The 21,859-nt window shown below is 42.0% G+C and overlaps 1 protein-coding gene across 1 annotated transcript in view; it reads left to right on the forward strand.

Moving 5' to 3' along the window:
- Window positions 1-9,941: 9,941 nt before the first annotated feature.
- NPNT (nephronectin) overlaps window positions 9,942-21,859 on the forward strand; it is a 75,707-nt gene continuing 63,789 nt past the window's right edge. The window contains exons 1-2 of the mRNA XM_023517048.1: window positions 9,942-10,231; window positions 12,419-12,519. Coding sequence (XP_023372816.1) covers window positions 10,161-10,231; window positions 12,419-12,519 — 172 coding nt within the window. The 5' untranslated portion in view covers window positions 9,942-10,160. The remainder of the gene's footprint in view (window positions 10,232-12,418; window positions 12,520-21,859) is intronic.

A 21,859-nucleotide genomic window follows, 5' to 3' on the forward strand; every position in this document is an offset into this window, starting at 1 on the left:
TTTTTTTTAACAAGGAGTTTTATATGCTCTAAAGTTCTGCCTGAATAACTGGTCTTCTGTGTTGTTTTGGGAACTGATCCATTTGAGTCCAATAGGGTAGATAGATTATATGAGAGGTGAGAAGCTTAACTAGTACTTCCCCCAGGTGGCAGGGGGATGCAAGGGTATTTGAAGCAACTTCAAATTAGCGCAAATACTTTATAAAAGCTCAGTTGACATTACAGATTCATAACACAGCATGCCAGATCTGGTGTAGGCAGGAAAATATTAATGCAAGTGTTCACAGTTACTTTCCTTGGACATAGAAAAAAAACCTGAATAGAGAAACACTTACTCCCAGCAGTAAAACCTTCACTTCAGTTGAGGCAGCAATCAATTATCAGATGAGTCCTTACTACATGTGCTGAGTGCTGGGCTAGGCACTTTATGCAACTTACCTCATTTAATTGACTGAGTTATATGTTAAGAACTCCCAGATAAATACATTGATTTGTGTACCATATAACGAGAATCTTTTTTTTTGAGACAGACTCTCACTATGTCCCCCTCCGTAGAGTGCCGTGGCATTACAGCTCACATCAACCTCAAACTCTTGGGCTTAAGCGATTCTCTTGCCTCAACCTCCCAAGTAGCTGGGACTACAGGCGTCCACCACAATACCTGGCTAATTTTTGTTGTAGTTGTCATTTTTGTTTAGCAGGCCCGGGCTGGGTTCAGCCCCACTAGCCCCAGTGTACGTGGCCTGCACCCTAACTACTGAGTAATGGGCGCCGAGCCCTATAATCATTGACTAAATGAATTTTGGAAAGTGACTTTCAAAGATAATATATTTGTTTAGTGATGTCATAGTTAACCTGCAGCCTTCTTTCTGGCAATAACTAGATACCAAGTTCACTGGCTTCTTGAGGCCATGAGAAAGACAATGCTATTATTCAATTAAAAGTTTTCATTTTCCTCCCTGGCACACTGGAAAATACATTTTCCAGTTTCCCTTGCAGTTAAAGCTGAGCAGGCAGTGGCCACTGGCATGCCACAAATCCCCCTGTCTGCTTGCCCGTGTTCTCTCTCTCCCTGTACATGTGGCTACATGAGGCTAACTGCAGGAAGAGAGGAGCACGCAAGGAGCCCAGATCCCTGAGCAGCCACGTGTAGAAGGTCATTTGGGAGAGCTGTCCGACCTGCATGGAACTGGCACTATTAGAAGAAATTTTTATTGTGTTAAGTTAAAAATAACTAGTGTTATTACTCCTGGTTTTGTGATACTAAAGATATATTCAATATAAGAGAATCTTCCTATTTTTATAAATCAAAGCATGAATCAACATTTATTTAACATTGTATCAGATCACTGACCCAATTTTTAAAAGGTTGAAAAATGTGAGACTCTTTTAATAACTCTTTTATTATAATTCCTGAAACTGATTTCTAATGTGTTGGCCAGCCATTCCTGCCAGGGATATTAAAATAGAATCAAAAAGCTATCAAATGAAGTCTTCCATTGTCTTTGGCAGAATTATTTGAAGATGGATGAGAAATATCCATAGTAACAGTTGGGCCAAACTTTTTGTTTCTAATTTGTGCTATATTAGACCAAACTCCCAATGCTTCCTGTTTGTAAAGAGTATAAACTTTTGAAGATCAATCCTTTAATGTGGTAATTTTTTCATATTTTTAACTTCTTCATTTAGACATGTATTTATATATTCATATTATCAATTTTTGTTACTGAGTAGTCTTATTTTCTCCAATACATTTTATTTTTATTATTTATTTTTCTATTATTTCTTGCTTCTTTTAGATAATTTTTTTAACTTTCATAATATTAATGGGGTTCAGATGTTTTTGGTGGCATGAAACACCTTTGTAATGCTTGAGTCACAGCCGTAAGTTTGCCAAATCCCCAAATAGTGTTCATTGTACCCATTAAGTAGATTTTTGGCCTCCTCCCCCTGCCTCCCCTGCTTGTTTTACATTCCTCTGTGCACACGGGTGCTCACAGATGAGTTTAATAGTGAGTACAAATAGGTTTTGTTTTTCTATTCTTTTGAAATTTCACTTAGGAGAATAGTCTTCAGTTGTATCCAAATTGTTGCAAAAGGAATTAACTTGTCCTTTTATGGCTAAGGTCCATGGTGTGTATGTATATATATGTGTGTGTATATCTATCTATCTATCTATCTATGTATCTATCTATCTATCTATATATATAGATATATCACATTTTGTTAATCCACTTATTGATTTATGGATACTTGAGTTGATTTCACATCTTTGCAGTTGTGAGCTGATTTCTCAAAAAACTGAAAGTAAACCTAGCTTTCAATCCATCAATCCTACTTCTGGGTATCTACCCAAAGGAAAAGAATTCATTTTATCAAAGAGACATCTGTCTCAAATGGTTATTCCAATAGATTTTAAATGGCTACTTGGTCTACTTATCCACGTAATTACATTGTCATCAGATAAAAGGAATTTGATCTCTTGCATTAAAAAATTTATATATCTTTCTTCTGTCTAATTACATCAAATAATATTTTCAGAATATTCTAAAATTAAAACAATGATATAAGCACCCTCTTCTCATTCCTGGCATTAACAAGAATTCTCTCAGAATATATTATGTAGTACCTAAATAGAATCCATCCCTAATCCATAAGAAGATGTTTTTTTAAAAAGTCAGGACTCAACAGCTCTGACCACAGGGGTCTGCAGCACCCTCAGGAGGTCTTCTTAGGTTTAACTACCTTCAACTTCAAACCTTCAGACTCACAAGACTGTCACGGCCACATCTGGCACCTGAATACTCAGAAGGCTCCAGGACGGGGGCGTGGTTTGCCAGTTACAGTAGCATTAGGTGCCCTTCATGGTCTGTGGAACTCCTTACACAGTATAGCTCAGGTGCAAGACGCAACCCACTCTACACAGGTATGAAGCTGTCCTGGCTTAACAGACTAGTGCCCCTCCAGTTGACCTCTTGTGACAATCTCATAAGTACAGTGTCCAGAGTCCCTTCAAGGGATAGGCCCCATGGGAGACACAGTACACAGGAGGTCCAATGCTATGGTTTCTTACCAGGTATATTTGGTTCTCCCTATCTAAATGCAGTTTGCCAATCTAGGGCCATTTTTTACCAGCAACAAGGTAGTTCTCATACCATCCTGTCAGGGGAGTGAAGCTAGAAAGTTAACACACGATTAAATTCTCATGCAGATAGGGGAAAGAATTTTAACTTTTTACACTTATAGGTTACACTTCTGTCAACTTGAGTGTAATGTTTCATTTAATATCTTCCTAAATTATACTAATCATTTACTTAGGACTTTTGCATTGATATTTGTATCTGAGATGAGCTGTGTATGTTTGACAGGTGTGAGTTGGCTTTTCTTTTTTTGGCCGGGGCTGGGTTTGAAACCACCACCTCTGGTATATGGGGCCGGTGCCCTACTCCTTTGAGCCACCGGCACCATCAGTTGACTTTTCTCTTCATCCCAGGTTTAGATATTGGTGGTTTCCTTTTTTGATATTTTAGAAGATTTAAATAGTATTGAAATTATCTCTTCTTTGAAAGATTGAAAGTTCTTTGACAATGTTACCATTTTATTTCAAGATTATTAATTTAAATTTTCTATTTCCCTTGAGATCATTTTTGATATCCTAAATTCATTTTCAGTTTTTATATCTAATTTATATTCTCCCATTTTTTTCATATTTGCATATTTGTTCAATCACGTTCTCTTGCTAGATAAGCTAGTGTTTTGATAAACATTTTAATAGTTTTCCCCTCAAGAATCAGCTCTTTAGGGTGGCGCCTGTGGCTCAGTGAGTAAGGTGCCAGTCTCATATACTGAGGGTGGTGGGTTTGAACCCAGCCTCAACCAAACTGCAACAAAAAAACAGCCAGATGTTGGGGTGAATGCCTGTAGTCCCAGCTACTTGAGAGGCTGAGGCAAGAGAATCACCTAAGCCCAAGAGCTGGAGGTTGCAGTGAGCTGTGATGCCACCGCACCCTACTGAAGGTAACAAAGTGAAACTCTATTTCAAAAAAAAAAAAAAAGAATCAGGTCTTTAGTGAGTTCTCCTCCCTACTAAAGCTCAAATTGTAAATTGTATTTACAATTATATTGCTTTCTGTTGTCTAATTTATTAATTTCTACTTTTATTGTTGTTGATTCCTTCTTTTTGCATTCTTATTCTCTTTCCAGTTCCTCATGTTGAACACTTAATAATTGTCTTCCTTTGGTTTAACAATGTAAATATTGAAGCTATAAATTTTCCTTTTAATTCAGTTGTAGCCATACATAGATAGATAGCTATATATGGTGTTTTTTAATCATTAATTTCTAGATACACTGCCATTCAGTTATTGCTAAGTTTTTGAACACTGAATCTAATCTTTTCTCACCAATGTAAATACTTGGCTTTTGCAGGCTGTTATTTCCTTTTTTCCTCTGAGATCATTTTCATTAGCTTATCAACATGCTTAAATATCTCTCTTCTTAAGAAAAAAAAAAAAATCACTCCCAGAACCTCACATCTCTCTGCTCTCTTTCAGCAGAACTTCTAAAAAGTTGTCAGTACTTTGTCTCCATTTCCTCACTTCTCTTTCCCTTTTCAATACAGTAAAATCAGGGTTTCATCCTCATGGACCCCAGTAAAACTATCCCTAACAAGATCATCGATGATCTCCTTCTCGTCACATCTAATGATTGTTTCCTAGTCCTTATCTTACTTAACCCTCAGCAGCACCTGGCACAGCTGATCATTCTCAGCTCCATCTTGAAATCTTTTCTACCCTTGGCTTCTAGGACAATATACTCTCCCAAGTTTCCTATTACATGCCTATAGCCTTCTCGGGCTCCTTTCTGGGTTCTCCTCCTTACAAAATTTAAGTATCAGTCCTCCTAATTATACTTCTTTCCTCCATTCTCTTCATTCGATGTACAATCACTCACCCTTTTCCAGTCTCAGGGACCTGACTACTACTGTGACTGCCAAATTATCTCTCGAGCCCCAAACTCTCCTCCACGCTGCAGAGTTGGACTTCATCCTGCCTATCTGACTTCCCACCTGAATGTGTGCAGACATCTCATACTTGTCCGTGACGGAGACTGTTAGCTGCTCTCCAAATTCTGCTCTCCCTGTCTTCTGCTGTGACAGAAATGAGGCTGGGCACATGGTTAGGCTACATTTCCCTTTCTCCCCTGTAACTGGGTGTGACCATCTATCTGATGTACTTCTTTCCAGGGAAAGTGAGTAGCAGTTACAGGAGCTATTTCTTGGCCCTGCTCTTTATGAAAACAGGTGCGCCTCCCTCATACCTTCTCTTCCTGCTTCCTGCTGGTGACCATGAGAGGGACTGTGAGGGTAGGAGCATCACTGTCAGCCTGGGACCTGACTGATGAAACAGAGCTGCCCACCAACCTGACACACTCACCTGTCTGTAACATAATGAAGAAATAAATATGGTGTAAAAGCCTTTGTATTGTTGAGTGTCTGTGTGATAGTATTTTAACACTTTACCTTAATTCACATAGAAGGGATGATATCTTAACAAAAAACCTATGTTTTCTAAATAGGCTAATGTGTAGTTAGGAAGATAGGCAGGAGGAAAGAATAAAGAGTTTACTTTATACTCTGCTTGTGATGAGAAGTCATTGGAGGGACAACATGATTGGACTGTGGTTTTGTAAGGTATAACTACGGTCACTGTGAGTAGACTGGAATGCTGATGCAGCTTATGCTATTTCATAAAGTAATTACCTACAAGGCACATACATATCCAGATTGAAGGAAGATAGTTGTAAAAACTGAGGATGTTAGTGTATTTCACTGCTCCCTGTTTCTTTTAGGAAGGAATCATAAGAAAAAGATCTCCGTAATCATAAATGGAAGGAAATGAGAATGTCTTCAGGGGATTCTCCTTTGGAGCCTTCCAGGGCTGAAAAAGACACCTGCTTTTATATCCCAAACATTAATACAAATAAAGGGATCCAAGCCTTGTCTGAGCAAGGGTCTTGCCTTCCCAAAGAACTCTGTTATTTTAGTGAGCCTCAAGGTGGCCTCTATTAAGATGAGAGAGTAAAGTCTCAACACAAGGAAGCAAAGAAAGAAAGCAGACTTAAGAACTGGGACTAGAAAAGACTTTGGTGGTTGTTATCTTCACAAGGAACTGACTGGAAGCAATTAGAGCAGAAGTCTATTAAGGTTTTGAGGAAATCTAGTTGCCACAGAAACCGTGAGTCTGGCCTGCAAATGTCTGTTTTAGCTCCTTAAAGCAACAACATTTGCCCTTCAAGTTTTTACTACTAGAAAAAGGGTTGTAAATCGCGTACCACCCCCCAAGGAAGGGATCTGCTTTAATAGTTGCTTTGCTGTGCCTGTGAAAGATTACAAACAAGGTAGACTCTAAGAGAAGCATGGTGACCTCACCTGCACGAATCAAAGTATTTCCTATACCACCGGCCACAGCAGAGGTTTCCAAAAATCCTTGCCCAGCTGGGAATCAAAACTGCTGTGAACGAGCACCCACATGTAGCCTTTTCTTAATAGATTTTAAAGCAAAAATCCTGTGCCTGTGTCATCACTGCACATAGCGTTGGAGGTGCAATAGCTTGTTCAACAGTTTGTATGACAGCAACTACAAAACTCATTTCAGAACTCAACAGAGAAAACACATCTTGCTGTGCCCTTTGCCTGGGCACCACCCCCACCCCACGTCCTTATGCAACTCTCTTCCTCACTTTACCCAGTCCCTGGGCAAATGCTATCTCCCCAGAGGTGACCAAACCACTTTACCTAAAAAAATCACACCTCCAACACTTTGTATAACTTTAACCTCTCTCTATTTTCTTTTCACCCTTTCCCCTCTCTCTGGGTTCCTTACTTGCTCCCCCACTGGAATGTAAACCCTTAGAGGGCAAAATTTTGCCCTGTTCTGAGCTGAAATTTCAGTACCTAGAAATGGCCAATATATTATAAGCTGTCAATAAATACTTATGTGTGTGTGTGTGACTCATTCACTCTCTAAGAGCTTCTGATTTCCCAGTGTTTGAAGTTGTGTGTTTTCAGTTTTATTTTGTTATTTCTCTGTATCACATTGCGATCGGTGATAGATTATTATTTCTGCATGAGAAAATTGAGATGACCACTTGCAAGGTGTCATTACATGGTATGAAACCTAACCAAAAGTTTGTCCTCCTATAGGTATTGTTAAAAGCTAGCTGTTTTGATCTTATTCTTGCTTGTATGTTTTTAAGCAGACGTCCTCAAACTACAGCCCATGGGCCACATGTGGCCCGCCGGGGACATTTATCCAGCAGGCCAGGTGTTTTTGCCGCTGCTGCCTGTCCTGACTAGCAGCCAACTCATCCCGGGGCCCGCAGTCCAGCCCTCCAATGGTCTGAGGGACAGTGACCTGGCCTCCTGTTTAAAAAGTTTAAGGACCTCTGTTTTTAAGACTGAGATAGTCATATGTCACTCCTGCAGTAATTTTATCTCTCCTTTGGAATGATCACTGGTGGTCATCACTGCAACACAATAACCAGTTAGATCTTGGAAGTTCTTTAGAGTTTCCTCATTCCAGGATCTAACAAAGACCAATAGAATTAGCCACAGCTTACTGAAGGGAGAAACTGAAGTTCACCAAGCAGAATTCAATCCAATCTCATCCAATCTATTTAATCTTTGCTGAATGTAAGCCTTGCGCCAGGCATTGTGTTGAACAGAAGGGATATAGTGACAAAACAGGCACTACTCTTCTCCTGCTAGTCATTAGACTAGTGTCCCCAGGGACCCAGAGAGGTAGAGAAGCAATTATAACACAATGCATTAAGAGCTATTCTAGAGAATCCACAGTGTTATCAAAGCCTATACCCCAGGAATCTCAGCCAAGCAAATACTCAAAAAGGGCTTCCTGGGTAAGTGTCAACTAAGTTTAGACCCAAAGGGTAAGTGGAGATTATCCAAACGAAAAAGGAAGATGAATGAAGTGTTTCTAGGCCAAAAAAAAAAAAAAAAATCATGGAAAAAAAAAGGAAAAGAGGAATGCAGATGGGGCATTACACTTTTGCTACAGAGATTCATCCTGTTTCCACCCATCACTCTTCATCCTTTCCTTCTCTCTCCAGTTTTATAACCTATATGTTAGCCCCTTTCTCCCTAATCATCTATTGCTCTGGTGGGCCTTGTTTGCAAATCCAACCCAGGAACCAATAAACAAACAAACAATCAAAAAAAAACAGCAAAGGAGTAAGCTCTGGAGCCTGGAACCAAGCCTACATTACACTTACAAAAATTTGATTTTCTGCAGAAAAAATATTTTGACTCCTACATTTTTGGACTTCATTAGAAGGATCTGAAATGGATGACACCAAGCTGTTTGCCTAAAATAATGTCCCAGGCCTGAATTGGCATGGATGTTTCTTGAGATTAAAATAGAAACTTGTTTTGCTAACAGAAAATAACTTAGAAATCAAAGAGTCATTTAAGTTGAAACCATTATTTTTCCTTTTCTTGCAGAAAATTCCTGTTTTTACACACACTGAGAGAGATCAGGATAGCGAGGTTACCCTGCCACAGAACTTTCCATTAAAACTTTGAAGTTGTGGAGACCTCAGAAAGAAAATAAAGGCGGTATGTGTGTGTGTGTGTGGTGGGGGGGTTGTAATGGAGTAAATGCATTCAACGAACATTATGAGTACCTACTATGTGCCAGGCACCGTTAGTGTCTAGTTGGCACAAAGACAACTGCCCTTGCAGAGCTAGCATTCTGGCAGAAAGAAAACACACAAACAAGAAATAAGCAAACAACATGGTAAAATAGAAGATGAGCAGTGTGGAGAAAAGACTAAGTGAAACAGGGCAGGGGGCAGGAGGAATGAGTCAGCTGCAATTTTAAATAGGGTCATGATAGTCGTCATTGCAGGGGCGAGCCATGTAGGTATCTGGATCCAGCCAGTCACTGACCCGAAGGTGGGGGCATGCCTGCAGCCATGGACTGAGGGAAGAGCGAACAGGAGACCACCTGACACGGGCGATGTCAGATAACTGCACAGGGCAGTTATTCAGGATGGGGTTTCAGAAGAGGGGCGATTTCATCAGACTTATGTTTTAATGTGTATTTTAAGAGAATCGTGTGTTTTCATATGAACACAGTCCTTTTTAGTACAATGCTTTTTACTCTGTAACAACATAGCAATGATGCCTTAAAATGGTTTCTAAATGATCCCCACAACGTCAACCACAAGACTATTAAGCAGTAACAGCCCTCCCTCTCTTGAGGCCACTTGGCCCTAGAGGGGCAGCTCTATCCTAATGTGCTCGGAGCCGTGCTGGCGGAGGTACAAACAGTCTGCACGTTTCTTCTTCAAAACTCAACCGGAGAGCCAAACGTTTCTTTCGTTTGGTTACAAAATAAAAAAAAATATGCCTTTGCCAGCTCCGCGGGAGAAGCAAACTCCCTGAGTTTGCTAACTCCCTGAGTTTGCCTTTGCTAAACCAAGTCGTGCTGTGGTTTCACTAAGACACCGCGCAGCTCCAGTCCCATAAACCTCCCCAGTCTCGGGCTTCTCCGCCCTCCGGGGAAAGCCGCAGCTCGCCCGGGCGGTCGCCACCTGTTTGGGCGGAACCCGCGGAGCCCGCACCTACGCCCGGGGCTCTTTCCCTGGCCGCCGAGCCCTTTCCTGCTGAGCACTCTGCTTTTCCTCCCCCAGGCCGGGCTTGCAACTTTTCTCCTAGCCTGGGCCCCCCCCCAGAGACGCCGCCTTCCCGCGGAGCCCGCGCCCGAGTTGCTAGCCCCGGCGGGGCCCCGGGAGGAGCCGAGCGCGCTCGCCCTGAGCCCCGGGCTGCGAGGGCGGCGAGCCGGGCGCACGCGCGCCCCCCACCCCGCCCCCCACGTCCCCGCGGGCGGCGCGGCTCCCCCCGCAGCGCCTCCCCTGGCGGGGAGGGAGCAGCCGGAGGGGCTCCGGGCGCGGCGCCGCAGACCTGCTCCGGCTGCGCGTCTCGCCGCTGCCCTCCGGGAGTGGCGGCAATAACCGGCGGCAGCCAGGGGACTCGCAGCTCCTCGGGGGAGCGAGGCGGCGGGCGCGCCTCCCCTCTGCGCCCACCACCCCAACCTGTTCCCGCGCGCAGCTGCGCTGCCCCGCGGGACTCGCTGCCCAGACATGGATTTTCTCCTGGCGCTGGTGCTGCTGTCCTCGCTCTACCTGCAGGCGGCTGCCGAGTTCGACGGGAGGTGAGTCGGGCCCCCGGGCGCCCTCTCCTCGTTCCCGCGCTAGTTTCACTCTCCGCGGGGTTAAGCGGTCACGGAGGCGGCTCCTCTCTCCAGGAGGTGGGCCACCGCACAGCCGTGGCGGCAGGACAGCCGTCGAGTCGCTCTGAGCGGCGGCCCGAAGTCAGGGGCGGGGCCAGCCGTCCGCCCCGACTCCGGGCTCGGGGGTTAGGACTGGGGGAGAGGACGGGCTCGAACCCCAGACGTCAGCTCGGAGGGCGCCGGGTAGCTGCGCAAAGCGGGGTTCGCGCGGGACACCCCTTGGCGAGGAAACTGCTCTTGGTGTAGAGCTGTTCGGTGGGGGAAACGTCCAGGCTGCGGGGTGAGATCCCGGCTGGGAGCTGTCAGGCCGCCGACCGAGGGTGGGTGGCGAGTGCGCTCCCGGGGAGACCCGTTTGCCTGCCCACTCGGCTTTCTCCAGGGAGAGGGGCGCTGAGAGACTGGGAGGAGGGAGAGGGGACGCGCGGGGCGCCGCTGCTCAGACCCGACTGCCGCGTGCTCTGACAGGTTCCGACCACCCCGGGCTGCGTCTCCGCTGTCACTCAGCCGCGCCTCGGGCCGCCGCGCGCGGCGCCTTTCCCCCGCCTCCGGGTGGGCTCCGGGGTGTGCGTGTGGGACAGAGTGTACTGTCCTGAGGGTGCGCTCGGTCGCCCCACCTCCTCACGACTACAGACCGGATTCTCCCGGCGTGCATATGGCTGCTGCTGCTGAGGGGTTTCACTCTGGGGTCACACCGCCAGCCAGTCGCCCTCCTTCGGCGACCCCCACCCTCCGTGTCTGCCCTCGCGCGGGCCCCAGGAGAGACGCTGCACCTGTTTTACCTGCAATCTCGGAACGAATCAATTCCACGACTGAGTGGCTTTCTTGTACCTGGAGGGGGACCGAGGGGAACCAAGGCAGCGCCCAGAAAAAGCGCCACTGCTTGTTACTACCTGGGGTGGGGGTAGGGGTAGGAGGGAAACTTTAGAAAGTTCGGGGTTGTTTTGTACTTTGGGCCTGGGGGTAAAAAGGGCAGGTAAAGGAAAAGCAGAATTGAAAAGATAAGGAATGTTTAAGAAAATGTGAGTAGCAGCCAGAGGCTAGACTTTGAATTTTTTTTTCTTCCGAGCCCTGAAGCCAGAGACCTTTCAGTTTAAATTTACTTTCATCAATAAAAGCAATTGTTTGCCTGCCCCCACTTGGATATGTCGTGTATTTCTGGTACACACATTTGCAACAAGAAATGTATCACGTGGAGTGGCACCTGTGGCTCAAAGGAGTAGGGCGCGGGCCCCATAGGTGGCAGGTTCGAACCCAGCCCCGGCTAAAAATAGCAAAAGAAGAAATGTATCACGTGATATGCATAGAATTTGAATGTAGCTTTAAAAGGTGTCTAAAACATCTAATTAAAATGTCAATTTAGGTGTGACTCTATGAAGTGTAATTTGGTAGATACATCTGTATCCTGAAACTGCTTACTTTCTTTAGTCGTTATTTACATTAGAGAGGGAAACAATATGGATTTTTGATACAGGCAAGTTTCAAACCACAAGGACACTTGAGATGTCGGCTACACTTTATTATTTAGACTTCCTTTTCTAGTACGTCTTTTTCTTGGGACTGTTTATACCAAAGTTACAACTCAGAAAAAGCTGTTTCATTTGGTTTTGAAAGACCTGCCTCTTTCTGCCCTTTCTCGCCATCCATGAGGCAGAAATTTTTGTCTATTTTGACATATCTTATTTAATACTTTACATTTTACGATGGATCAGTCAAAACTAGTTTTCCTCCAGTAACAGGTGTGAGTTTTTGAGGAATCTGTTTTATTTCAAGCTTCAGAATCTATCCTGTGAGTGGCAGCCTTGAGAATTGTTGATTTTAGCTGGTACTATTTCTAGTTAAGAAAGGATCTTCTCTCTTTTTTCCCTACCTTTGGGTAGGAAAGAGCTGTTTTATCTTTAGGGGAGGGGATGTTTAACTGTCTGAAATTTGAAATTAGATCATAGCAGAACTATTTCTGTGAAGGTGTTTTATCCTTAAAAATTCTGCAGGCATAAAGGAGTTTGTAGAAAATTGTTGGGTGTGGTTTAACATTTTTCTTCTAAAATAATAACCGAGGTAATTATTTTTAATCTCAAGAGTGTATTTATTTCGAATCTTTCTGTTTGGTAGGTGGCCCAGGCAAATAGTGTCATCGATTGGCCTGTGTCGTTATGGTGGGAGGATTGACTGCTGCTGGGGCTGGGCTCGCCAGTCCTGGGGACAGTGTCAGCGTAAGTATCACACCTGGGACTTCAGTTCCTTGAGAGGTAGGACTTCCACCTTGGTCCATGGCTTTGCTCCATGTACCAGAAGGCTCATTACTGAGCAATTGACTTGGGAGTGTTCAAACATATTCCAACTCCTTTTTCTGCCCCTCTCCCATCAGAGCCACCTGTATTAAGGTGCCAGCTTTGTTTTTCACAAAGAGCCTCTTTAAATGCTCATTTTATCATTTGTCCCCAATATCTCCAGCTCCTTCCTGTTTTCTCAACAGGTTTATTCTTTTCTTTGCTCCAGGGTCTGAGATGGGGGTAAGATAATGAGTCTAGACTGTATTTACACAAAATAAACTCTGAACCTTGTAGTACTTTTATAATCCTCCTCATAGCTCTTGTTTAAAGTGGCCTATTTGTAAATTTTTTTTTTGAATTAAGGTTGTATTGACTGTCTTCTAAATGGACCACCCAGTATAATCAAAACCTCTTAAAAAAAAAAGCCATGATTTTTAGGTTCTGTGAGTAATCAACCTCTTACAATAAGTGTGAAATCAGAACCCTGATTTTTACCTTTTCCGTGATCACAAATGGCTATTTTGATGGTAAAATTTAGAGCTACATCACAAAAACTTGAACAACTTAGTAAATTTGTTCCCAGCAATTTATCTGAATCTTAAAATTTTGTCCCACTCCTCCTGAAATGAAAGTCCCCAAACAATCAAGTAAATATCTGGGGCATCTTTATAGTGCTAGGTGGCTGTCTCTGCTAAGATGATGGAGAGTAAGTTAGGTTCTACAATGGAATAATATGTTTTGTTGCTAATGGAGGAAGGACTAAGAGCCAAAAGGAAGGGCAGTTAAGAAGCCTAGAGCTGGCAGTAAAGTGTCTGCCTGAGGACTGGATTGGCAGTATAAAGAGTCAAATCAAAGAGTTTGACTCTTTAAAGAGTTTAAATAGTTAAATTCAAGTTCAGGATACTTAGGCATTCCCACAGCTGTTTTAATTCTGGAGAATGCTTGTGATTTTTTTCCTTAACTTTGTGCAGAAAGGAGAGTGACAGTGACAGGTTGACTCTGTGTGCACATACAAGCTACCATCTCTGGTAAGGATAGAAAGGTAAATGTTTACCTGGTATATGCAAGCCACTGAGCAGGACCCTGTGCACTGCTTTCTGGGAGATGCTGCCATGTTTACTGGGAGCTTCCAGTAAACGAAAGAAATAGGCAAAGCTGCTGTGCCCCCACTACATAGTCTGTTCAACATTGTTTTGAAGGGAAGATGGTCAAAAAGAAGAGTGATGCATGGTAGAATTTAGTCTTCTGTCAATTATTCCACAGCTTCAAAGGTATTTGTACAGCTGGAGGCTGCAGGTATGGAATTTGAGAAATAATCAGATTCTCATAACCAAAGGCTAAAGAGAAGACCCTTCCCTGGTCCCAATATACATGCACCACCATTTGAATGAAAAATGGATAGTTTATTTGCAGAAATGGAAGAGCTTCCTCCTTCTTTGCTACTTTAATTTGCAGGAAACTCCTAAATTGAATGTGAATTGCTTTGATGTGTGTCCAGTCCCCCAGCCCCACCCAGGACAGGACTGCATTGGCAGACTGCCCTAAGCAGCAGGGGAGTGCACCTTCCCTAAAGGCAGAGGCTTAGGGGCACATATGTGCTCTGCCAGGTATGCTAAAAGAATTCTAAGGAGAAAAAACTCCTCCAAGCTCTGAGAGGTTCATCAACTGTGGAATTCCCCAGGAAGCACCTCTAAGAGCTGTTCTATTTTTCTGTACCATGTAATTAAATTTTCTGTAATATGCACCCGCTTAGTGATTCTGAATTTGAGTGCAGCAGCCTTACAAAATTTAAACTTGCAAGAGACTTCCTAGTGTTTTATTATACTTCCTGCAAGTAGCTTTCCTAGGCCATATGAAACACTATTTTAAAAGAATTTTGTGTACCTTTATTTTGTTTCCAAAATAATGCAAAGTAGTCAAATATAGTATTCAGTAGTATTTGTCTTTTCTGTGTTGTATTGACAGTAGTATTCTTCAAGTATCTTGGAATAGTATTCTTCAAGTATCTGAGAAAACGACAATGTAACATGAGCTAATTATTGAAAATGTATAAAATGATTTTGCACATTAATTGTAATGTGAAAGCTTGAGCAAATCACAGTTTTCTTAGATTTGGTGATAGTTTGAAAGGCAGCGTGCTGGAGGGGAACATGGACCCTGGAGTTACACTGCCTAGGTTTAAATTCTAGTTCCACTTCTTGTTAGCTGTGTGATCTTAGGCAAGTTGTTCAACTTCTATGTACTTTATTTTCCTCCTCTCAAAAGCAAATCTAGACTACTGCGTACTTCAAAGGACCATAACAAGGTTTAAATGAGTTGTAATTTGGAAAGCACTTAAAACTGTTCCTAGTGCACAGTAAATACATAGTACTACACATGTGTTTGGTAAAATTAAAAAATGTCAAGGAACAATGAAGGGGGTGGGACACATCTGTTCTATCAGAGTCTTTGTTCATGGGGCATGATATATATACTTTTTATATATACTGCCAAAATTAAGAATGATTCTGAGCCTCTCTGTGTTGCAGTAAAATAATTTTCCTTTCCATTATAAAAGGCTAAATGATTCTTTACCATCAACAGTAAAGATGGCAAGGTTCAAAGATAGATGTTTCCCTCTGTGTTTTACTTTTCCAGAATCTTAGATGGTCCAAATGTCTCTTGTCAGTTCAGAGCTCTGCCTGTCTTTGTTTTGATATAAACAGGTAGAGGAATGTGGGGGCAAGAGGTCAGCTCCAAGGGGGCAGAACAGCACCAAAAAGAGGCTTGGGGGGTTGCATGAAGAAGCTCTGAAAAGCCTTGATTATTTTTTAAAGAAAGCCTTTATAAAATCAAAAGCTTTGTTACCACATTTATTCAAAGAAAATGCCTTGCTATTTTTTGACAATGAAATCTAGTAACAGGTTACCTATAAAGATTTCAAAAAACTTATAGGAAACTTAATGTGAAAAATGTTTTTGCCTTTTCAGCCCTCAGATAATCATACAGTTCTTTCTCATGAGGAGCGTTTTTCCTTCCTTATCAAAAGTGGCCTGGATCTCTTTCTAAATGATTCCCTGTGGCATTTTCCTTCAAAACAGCACAGCAAAACAACACCAACTATTCCCACGGATGCATAGGACACTCAGTTTATCCCTTGAAGGGGTGTGTGTACCTGGGAGGAGATTAGTACCCCCATGTTATTTATTATGGAGGGATTGTATGCCTTAGTGCAGCGACACTGGTGAGTGTCTGTTCCATTTGATTAAGCACTTGTGAGATGTTTAGACGATATTCACAAGCGTCACAAATACACACCTATGCAAAACATGCTGCATCTCACTGTCACTTGCTACCCTTCTTTCCAGGGACTTGTTTGGAGAGACTGACTAACATTGCAGGATCTACTGTTGCTAATTTTCCCTTTCTGGCTCCCTTTGTCTAGCCACAAAGCCACATTCACCAGGAGGCTTCCCGTCCTTCCCTCTGGGACTGAGGAAGGAAGAAGGATCAGGGATACTACCTGCATGGGCAGAGAAGCTGTCCTTCTGCTTCCTGCCTGTACCACCCAGCCCTCTGTCCTGACACTTTTGCCCTGCTGGGAAAAGCATGACCCGTTCCGGGATTTGGCAGCTGTGTCTTTATAGTTTTTTTGTAGGTTATCCACTCGGCTTCTTTGTGTTCTTTGATTCTGTGTTTCGTGTTCTTGACTCTTAAGCAGCTCTCTAGCATATTAAAAATTCAAAATTTAATTTTCTTGGGCTTTACCTTCTTGATTGTTGATGAGGCTTTTTATGGTCAGGTGAAATTTTCCTAGTATGTTCACACACTGTTGGGTACATATTATAGCACAGGGCACCTTAATCAGAGATTACCACAGAATCTTTCCATTTATTACTTTGTAATCTGTTCCTTTAGCATCATCTTAATGGCATATTGTGCTTGAAGTAGCATTTTTCTATGACCAAGTAGGAACCTCAGTAATAAAGATTTTTCAGGGTTTGTACCCTTTATTTTAAAAAGCTGTGTATGCTATGGAAATAATTCTTAATTAGAAGCACTAGATAATTTGGGTAGGAGTTCAAGTCCTAACTTTTGTACGTGATTAACTAACATTTCTTGGCTGCCATTTTCTTGCTTTATAGGCAGATTTCCAAGGTACATTGAAGCTGTAAATTCCATCTGAAAACATCCTTCATATGGAAAAGAATATATAGGATCTAGATATTATATTCATGTGCGGTTGTCTTTCTGTTTACTGGGAGATTTGGTTATCTATGTGGCTCAAGACAATAGCGTTTTTGTTGAAAGCACATTTTGTATATACATATGTAGGTGTGAAGAAAAACCCCAAGTACAAATAGTTCCAAGTTTCAACAAAGCTATTCAGTTTCTGAGTTCTTTGGCTGTGAGTAAGCAATTTGTGGTTTCTGAAGGAAATGATGTGAATTAGGATGGTTTTATATAATATCTGTAAGACCAGGGAAAATGCAGATGTTTTGTTATCTGTCTGCTAGAGGTTTTGAAAAGACATAAATCTTAGACCTAGAGCTTGACTTTGCTATATTCTGAACTTCATTTTTCTGCCCTCCCTCTTCTGTGTGAAGTAAAACTTTTGGATTCTTACCAGCTTTAGATGAACTTCTAGGTTAGTGAAATGTGGAGAGAGAGAATGTTAGTAATTAATTCTGAAGGCACTTTGGAGTTGCCACATAAGTTCAGACGGGTAATATATATTAGTGGCTGATGATTATGGACATTGGAAACAATGGTGAAAAAATTGTTGAATTTCTTTCTGCATTTCACATGAAAAGGCTATTTAAGCAGAGAATTTTGACTCAGTAAATGAAATATTTATTTATTTACTTGTTTTTTGAGACAGAGTCTGACTTTGTTGCCCTTGGTAGAGTGCCATAGCATCATAGCTCACAGCAATCTCAAACTCTTGGGCTCAAGTGATCCTGTTGCCTCAGTTTTTCATTTTTTTTTCTTTTTTTAGTAGCGATGCAGTCTCGCTTTTGCTCAGTCCGGTCTTGAACTCATGAGCTCAAGCAGTCTACCTGCCTTGGCCTCCCAGAGTGCTAGGATTACAGGCATGAGCCACTGTGCCTTGCCCTTGATTCAGTAAATGAAATATTTAAATTTCACTTCTTATATGTGCATTCAGAAACTCAGTCACATAAACAGAACACACTGGTTATTGACCCCGTGTCCCAAGTCAAAATTAGATCGGTTATTACCTTTTTTTGATTTTGGAGACTGTCTTTAGCATAATAAGAGCGAATTAGAAATATAGGAAGCTGTCTTGAAGTCTGCACATAGTGCTCTCCACATAGGTTATTCCTTGTTGTTAATTTTTTTTTTTGGCCGGGGCTAGGGCTTGAACCTGCCACCCTCGGTATATGGGGCCGGCGCCCTACTCACTGAACCACAGGTGCCGCCCTCACATAGGTTATTCCTAATGAATGCCTTTCCATTTGTAGTCTACAAGTTTTATGACAACTTCCAGTGAACACAAATTAGTATTTTATACATAAAGCAATTTTTTGATACTTGTACAATCATATGCACCCCAGGAGTAACTGGGAGCCTTAAGGTATGTGTGTGTCATCTGGTCAGAGTCATATGGAAGATCACTAGCAGGGTTTGGGGGGCGGCTTAGTGGATCTGAGTGCACTTCATTGCCCTAAATCTGTTAGCTCCCTGCCCAAATTTTTTTTTGAGACAGAACCTCAAGCTATCCCCCTGGGTAGAGTGCCGTGGCCTCACAGCTCACAGCTACCTACAACTCCTGGGCTCAAGCGAGTCTCCTGCCTCCGCCTCCCAAGTAGCTGGGACCACAGGCGCCCGCCACAACGCCCGGCTATTTTTTGGTTGCAGCCATCATTGTTGTTTGGCGGGTCCGGGCTGGATTTGAACCCGCCACCTTAGGTGTATGTGGCTGGCGCCTTAGCCACTTGAGCCACAGGCGCCAAGCCTCCCTGCCCAAATTTTGATGTGAGAATGCACAATCTGGTGTTCTCTCTCTCAGGAATAAAAGCAAAGCAGTGGATAATTTTACAATTACTTTCAACACTAAACCTGAATCCCCAAATCTTTAGGAAATGAAGTTTTGATTAAGGTTATTCAGCTGCCACTTTCCTTGAAACGTTGTTTAAGAACACCATGTACTTTGTTTAACTTCAAGTGGTCTTGGAATGTAGATTTCAAACTAAAATCTTGTTGAAGAAGCTTGACCTTTTCAAACAGGTAATTTCTGAGTATGCATGGTCTTCAAAGTTAAGTTTCAGAGAAATTACCTTGTTCTTTCACTCTCTTCCCCAATTACAACCGATCTTTATATAATGCTATTAAGATCTACTAATTACCTGGGATCCTTTCATAAAGTTTATCTGGGTAAGTCTTAACCTTTATGGATTAAACGTTTTAGTACTTCTGAAGTGGGAATGCCAGGCCAAGTACAGGGAAGCTGTCTCCTTCCTGCAAGCCCATCAGCTGGATCTACCCTCAGACACCTGCTACAGAGATTGCTGCTGGGAAGTATACACATGCCTATACTCTGGGATGAAGAGGCATTTCTGGTCCCAGAAACAATACTGTGTTTGCTACCTGGAAACTTTGATCATCTGCCCCTCCTGTAACAAGTGTAAAGTCTAGCATTTCTTCTTGGTGCTTTTTATCTGCAGAATTCATGTTCTACGTATGCATTTGAGACAGTTGAAACCACTGAGTGACAATTAGTGATGTTAAGTGATTAGTGCTATATCCCTCAGTGAATAAGGAGGATGTTTATCACAGGGCTGGGCCTTCATCATTGGGGGCGTGAAAGGGCTGGAGAGAAGGGTTCTGATGGCCTCACCCTCATTACATTACTCGCCCTCCCGTAAACACTTTTGTCCCTTTCCCATTTTGTGCAGGATTTTAAAATTTTCCAACCAGCATTTTTAAAATACTAGTTTGTTTTTAAGAGAAATGCATTCATTTCCACAAATACCTCTCCTCAGAGCAACAGGTGCTGTCAGTTTTCCTGTGTGCTTTCAGAAATATTTTATGGCTAAATTTCTGTATATCTCCCTCACCTACCTATTTTATACAAATAAAAACATAACTGTATACATTGCCCTCTTCTTTGCTTCTTTTTCTTAATAGTACATCTTGAAGGGCGTTCTTTATAGAGTCTCTTTGCTTTTTTAGAACTCATAGCATTCCATCATATGGCCATAATTGATAAACCAGTCTCTTCTCCTATTGATGAGTGTGTTGATTCCAGTATATTGCTCATGCAAGCAATTCTAAAACAACTTTGAGTATATGTGAAGACTGTTGTTTTATATGTTTTCAGTATTTCTGCAGAATAAATTTTTATGTGTGATTAAATGGCAGATACATTTGAAATTTTGATCAGTCGCCCAATAGCTCTTTACTTGGTAGTAAGTAGTTTAAACAGAAAGACAGGATGGCATGCTGACTCAAGGCTCTGGCAATCCCATATCCAGAGTCTGATCTGTTGATTGATTTTAGGATGCTTTGATCCCCACCCTTTCCTAAGAAAACCCTCTGACCAGCCAGTGAAAGTGCATCTGGTCCCACTTATCATGCTTCCCCACAGATGAGGGGCAACTGGCTGTTTTGGGAAGGATGGAGTGAGATTTGTCCATTTGCCAGGGCCTCCCTCTGCCTTTCTGCCTATCAGTTGTCTGCTTTTTAATGGATGTAGGGTCTTTTTACTCATAAGAAAGACTCACACATTTTTTTAGGAATTGCTAAATTCATTGATCTTTTATTATCTTTATACTTCAGCCATAATTTTTATATTTGTGCATATAGAGTGTGTGTGTGTCTTACTAGACTTATGACCTGTTAGGGAGTAGTTTGTAGAATTTTGAGATTGGAATACCATTTTTTAAATATCTGTTACAATAAAAAGATTTTCAGGAAATATTAAAACATTGTTGTACCAAATACTTTTTAAAGTTATCTTTAAAACTGTAGGGGTATATAACTTTTCCATTAGTGATTCTAATCCTTATCCCAGGCTTTACATAGTATACTTTAATTGTCTTCTTTAAAAAAGTAAAAATTCTTAAGTTAAAAATTAGAAGATACACACTAAGACAAGAGAAGGCAGCAAAGGTTAGTATCTCCAACTTTCCTGTTTTCCTGACATCCAGTTTGAACCCCCAACAGACAACTCTTTCCTATTGATCTTTGTAGAGATTTGTAAAATTTCCAAAATTTTCTTTTTTTAATAAATGCTAATACGAAGTACAAACTATTCTGCATCTTGCTATTTTCTTGTAATATTACATTTTAGAAACCGGCCCTTATCAGTTCACATAAACCTGACTCATTCTTTTACATCAGAAGTCCCCAACTTCTTTGGTACGAGGGGCTGGTTTCATGGGGGGGGGCTGTTTGACAGGAGGGAGCTCTGGCAGGGATGCAGGCTGTGGGGAGCGACTGTAGATACAGATGAAGCTTTGCTGCTGTTCACCTCCTGCTGTGTGGCTCCGCTCCCAAGCCACAGAGAGACCTCGGCCCAGGGGTTATGGATAAACAATCCCGTATTTATGCACATTTAAGTGATTTTCAATATTGGGTTATGGATAAACAATCCCATATTTATGCACATTTAAGTGGTTTTCAGTATTTTAAACGTATATCATCATCACTATTGTATAAATTTAGATATACAACGTCTAAAGGGAAAATGCATTCATTTCCACAAATGCCCCTCCTCAAAGCAACAGGTATTGTCAGTTCTACAAGGGAATTACAGAGACATTCTGTTTCTACATTAGTGTGATAACCAAAGAACTCTCATTTTATTGTACATTTTTTTTTTTATTATTGTTGAGGATTCATTGAGGGTTCAGAGGACTAGGTAATTCTGATTGCATTTGTTAGGTAAAGACCCTCTAATAATTGTGTGCCACCTCTCAAAGGTATGACCCTCACTGTGACCCCCCCATTCTCTTCCCTCATTCCCCCTCCCCCCGCCCCCTAACATGTACCAGGTCATCAGTTGTCCTCATCAGAATTGAGTACATTGGATTCTTGCCTCTCCATTCTTATAATGCTTTACTAAGACAAATGTGTTTCAACTTCATCCAGGTTGATAGAAAAGTTGTAAAGTCTCCATCTTTTTTAGTGGCTGAATAGTAAGTATTCAATAGTATATACATAGACCACAGCTTATTAATCTATTTGTGGATTGGGGGCATTTAGGTTGTTTCCACAGTTTGGCAGTGGTAAATTGAGCTGCGATAAAAAGACTAGTGCAGGGCAGTGCCTGTGGCTC

This window comes from Otolemur garnettii, unplaced genomic scaffold, assembly GCF_000181295.1.
Source record: "Otolemur garnettii isolate 467f Iridium unplaced genomic scaffold, OtoGar3 scaffold00103, whole genome shotgun sequence".
In the NCBI taxonomy this organism is placed as follows: domain Eukaryota; kingdom Metazoa; phylum Chordata; class Mammalia; order Primates; family Galagidae; genus Otolemur; species Otolemur garnettii.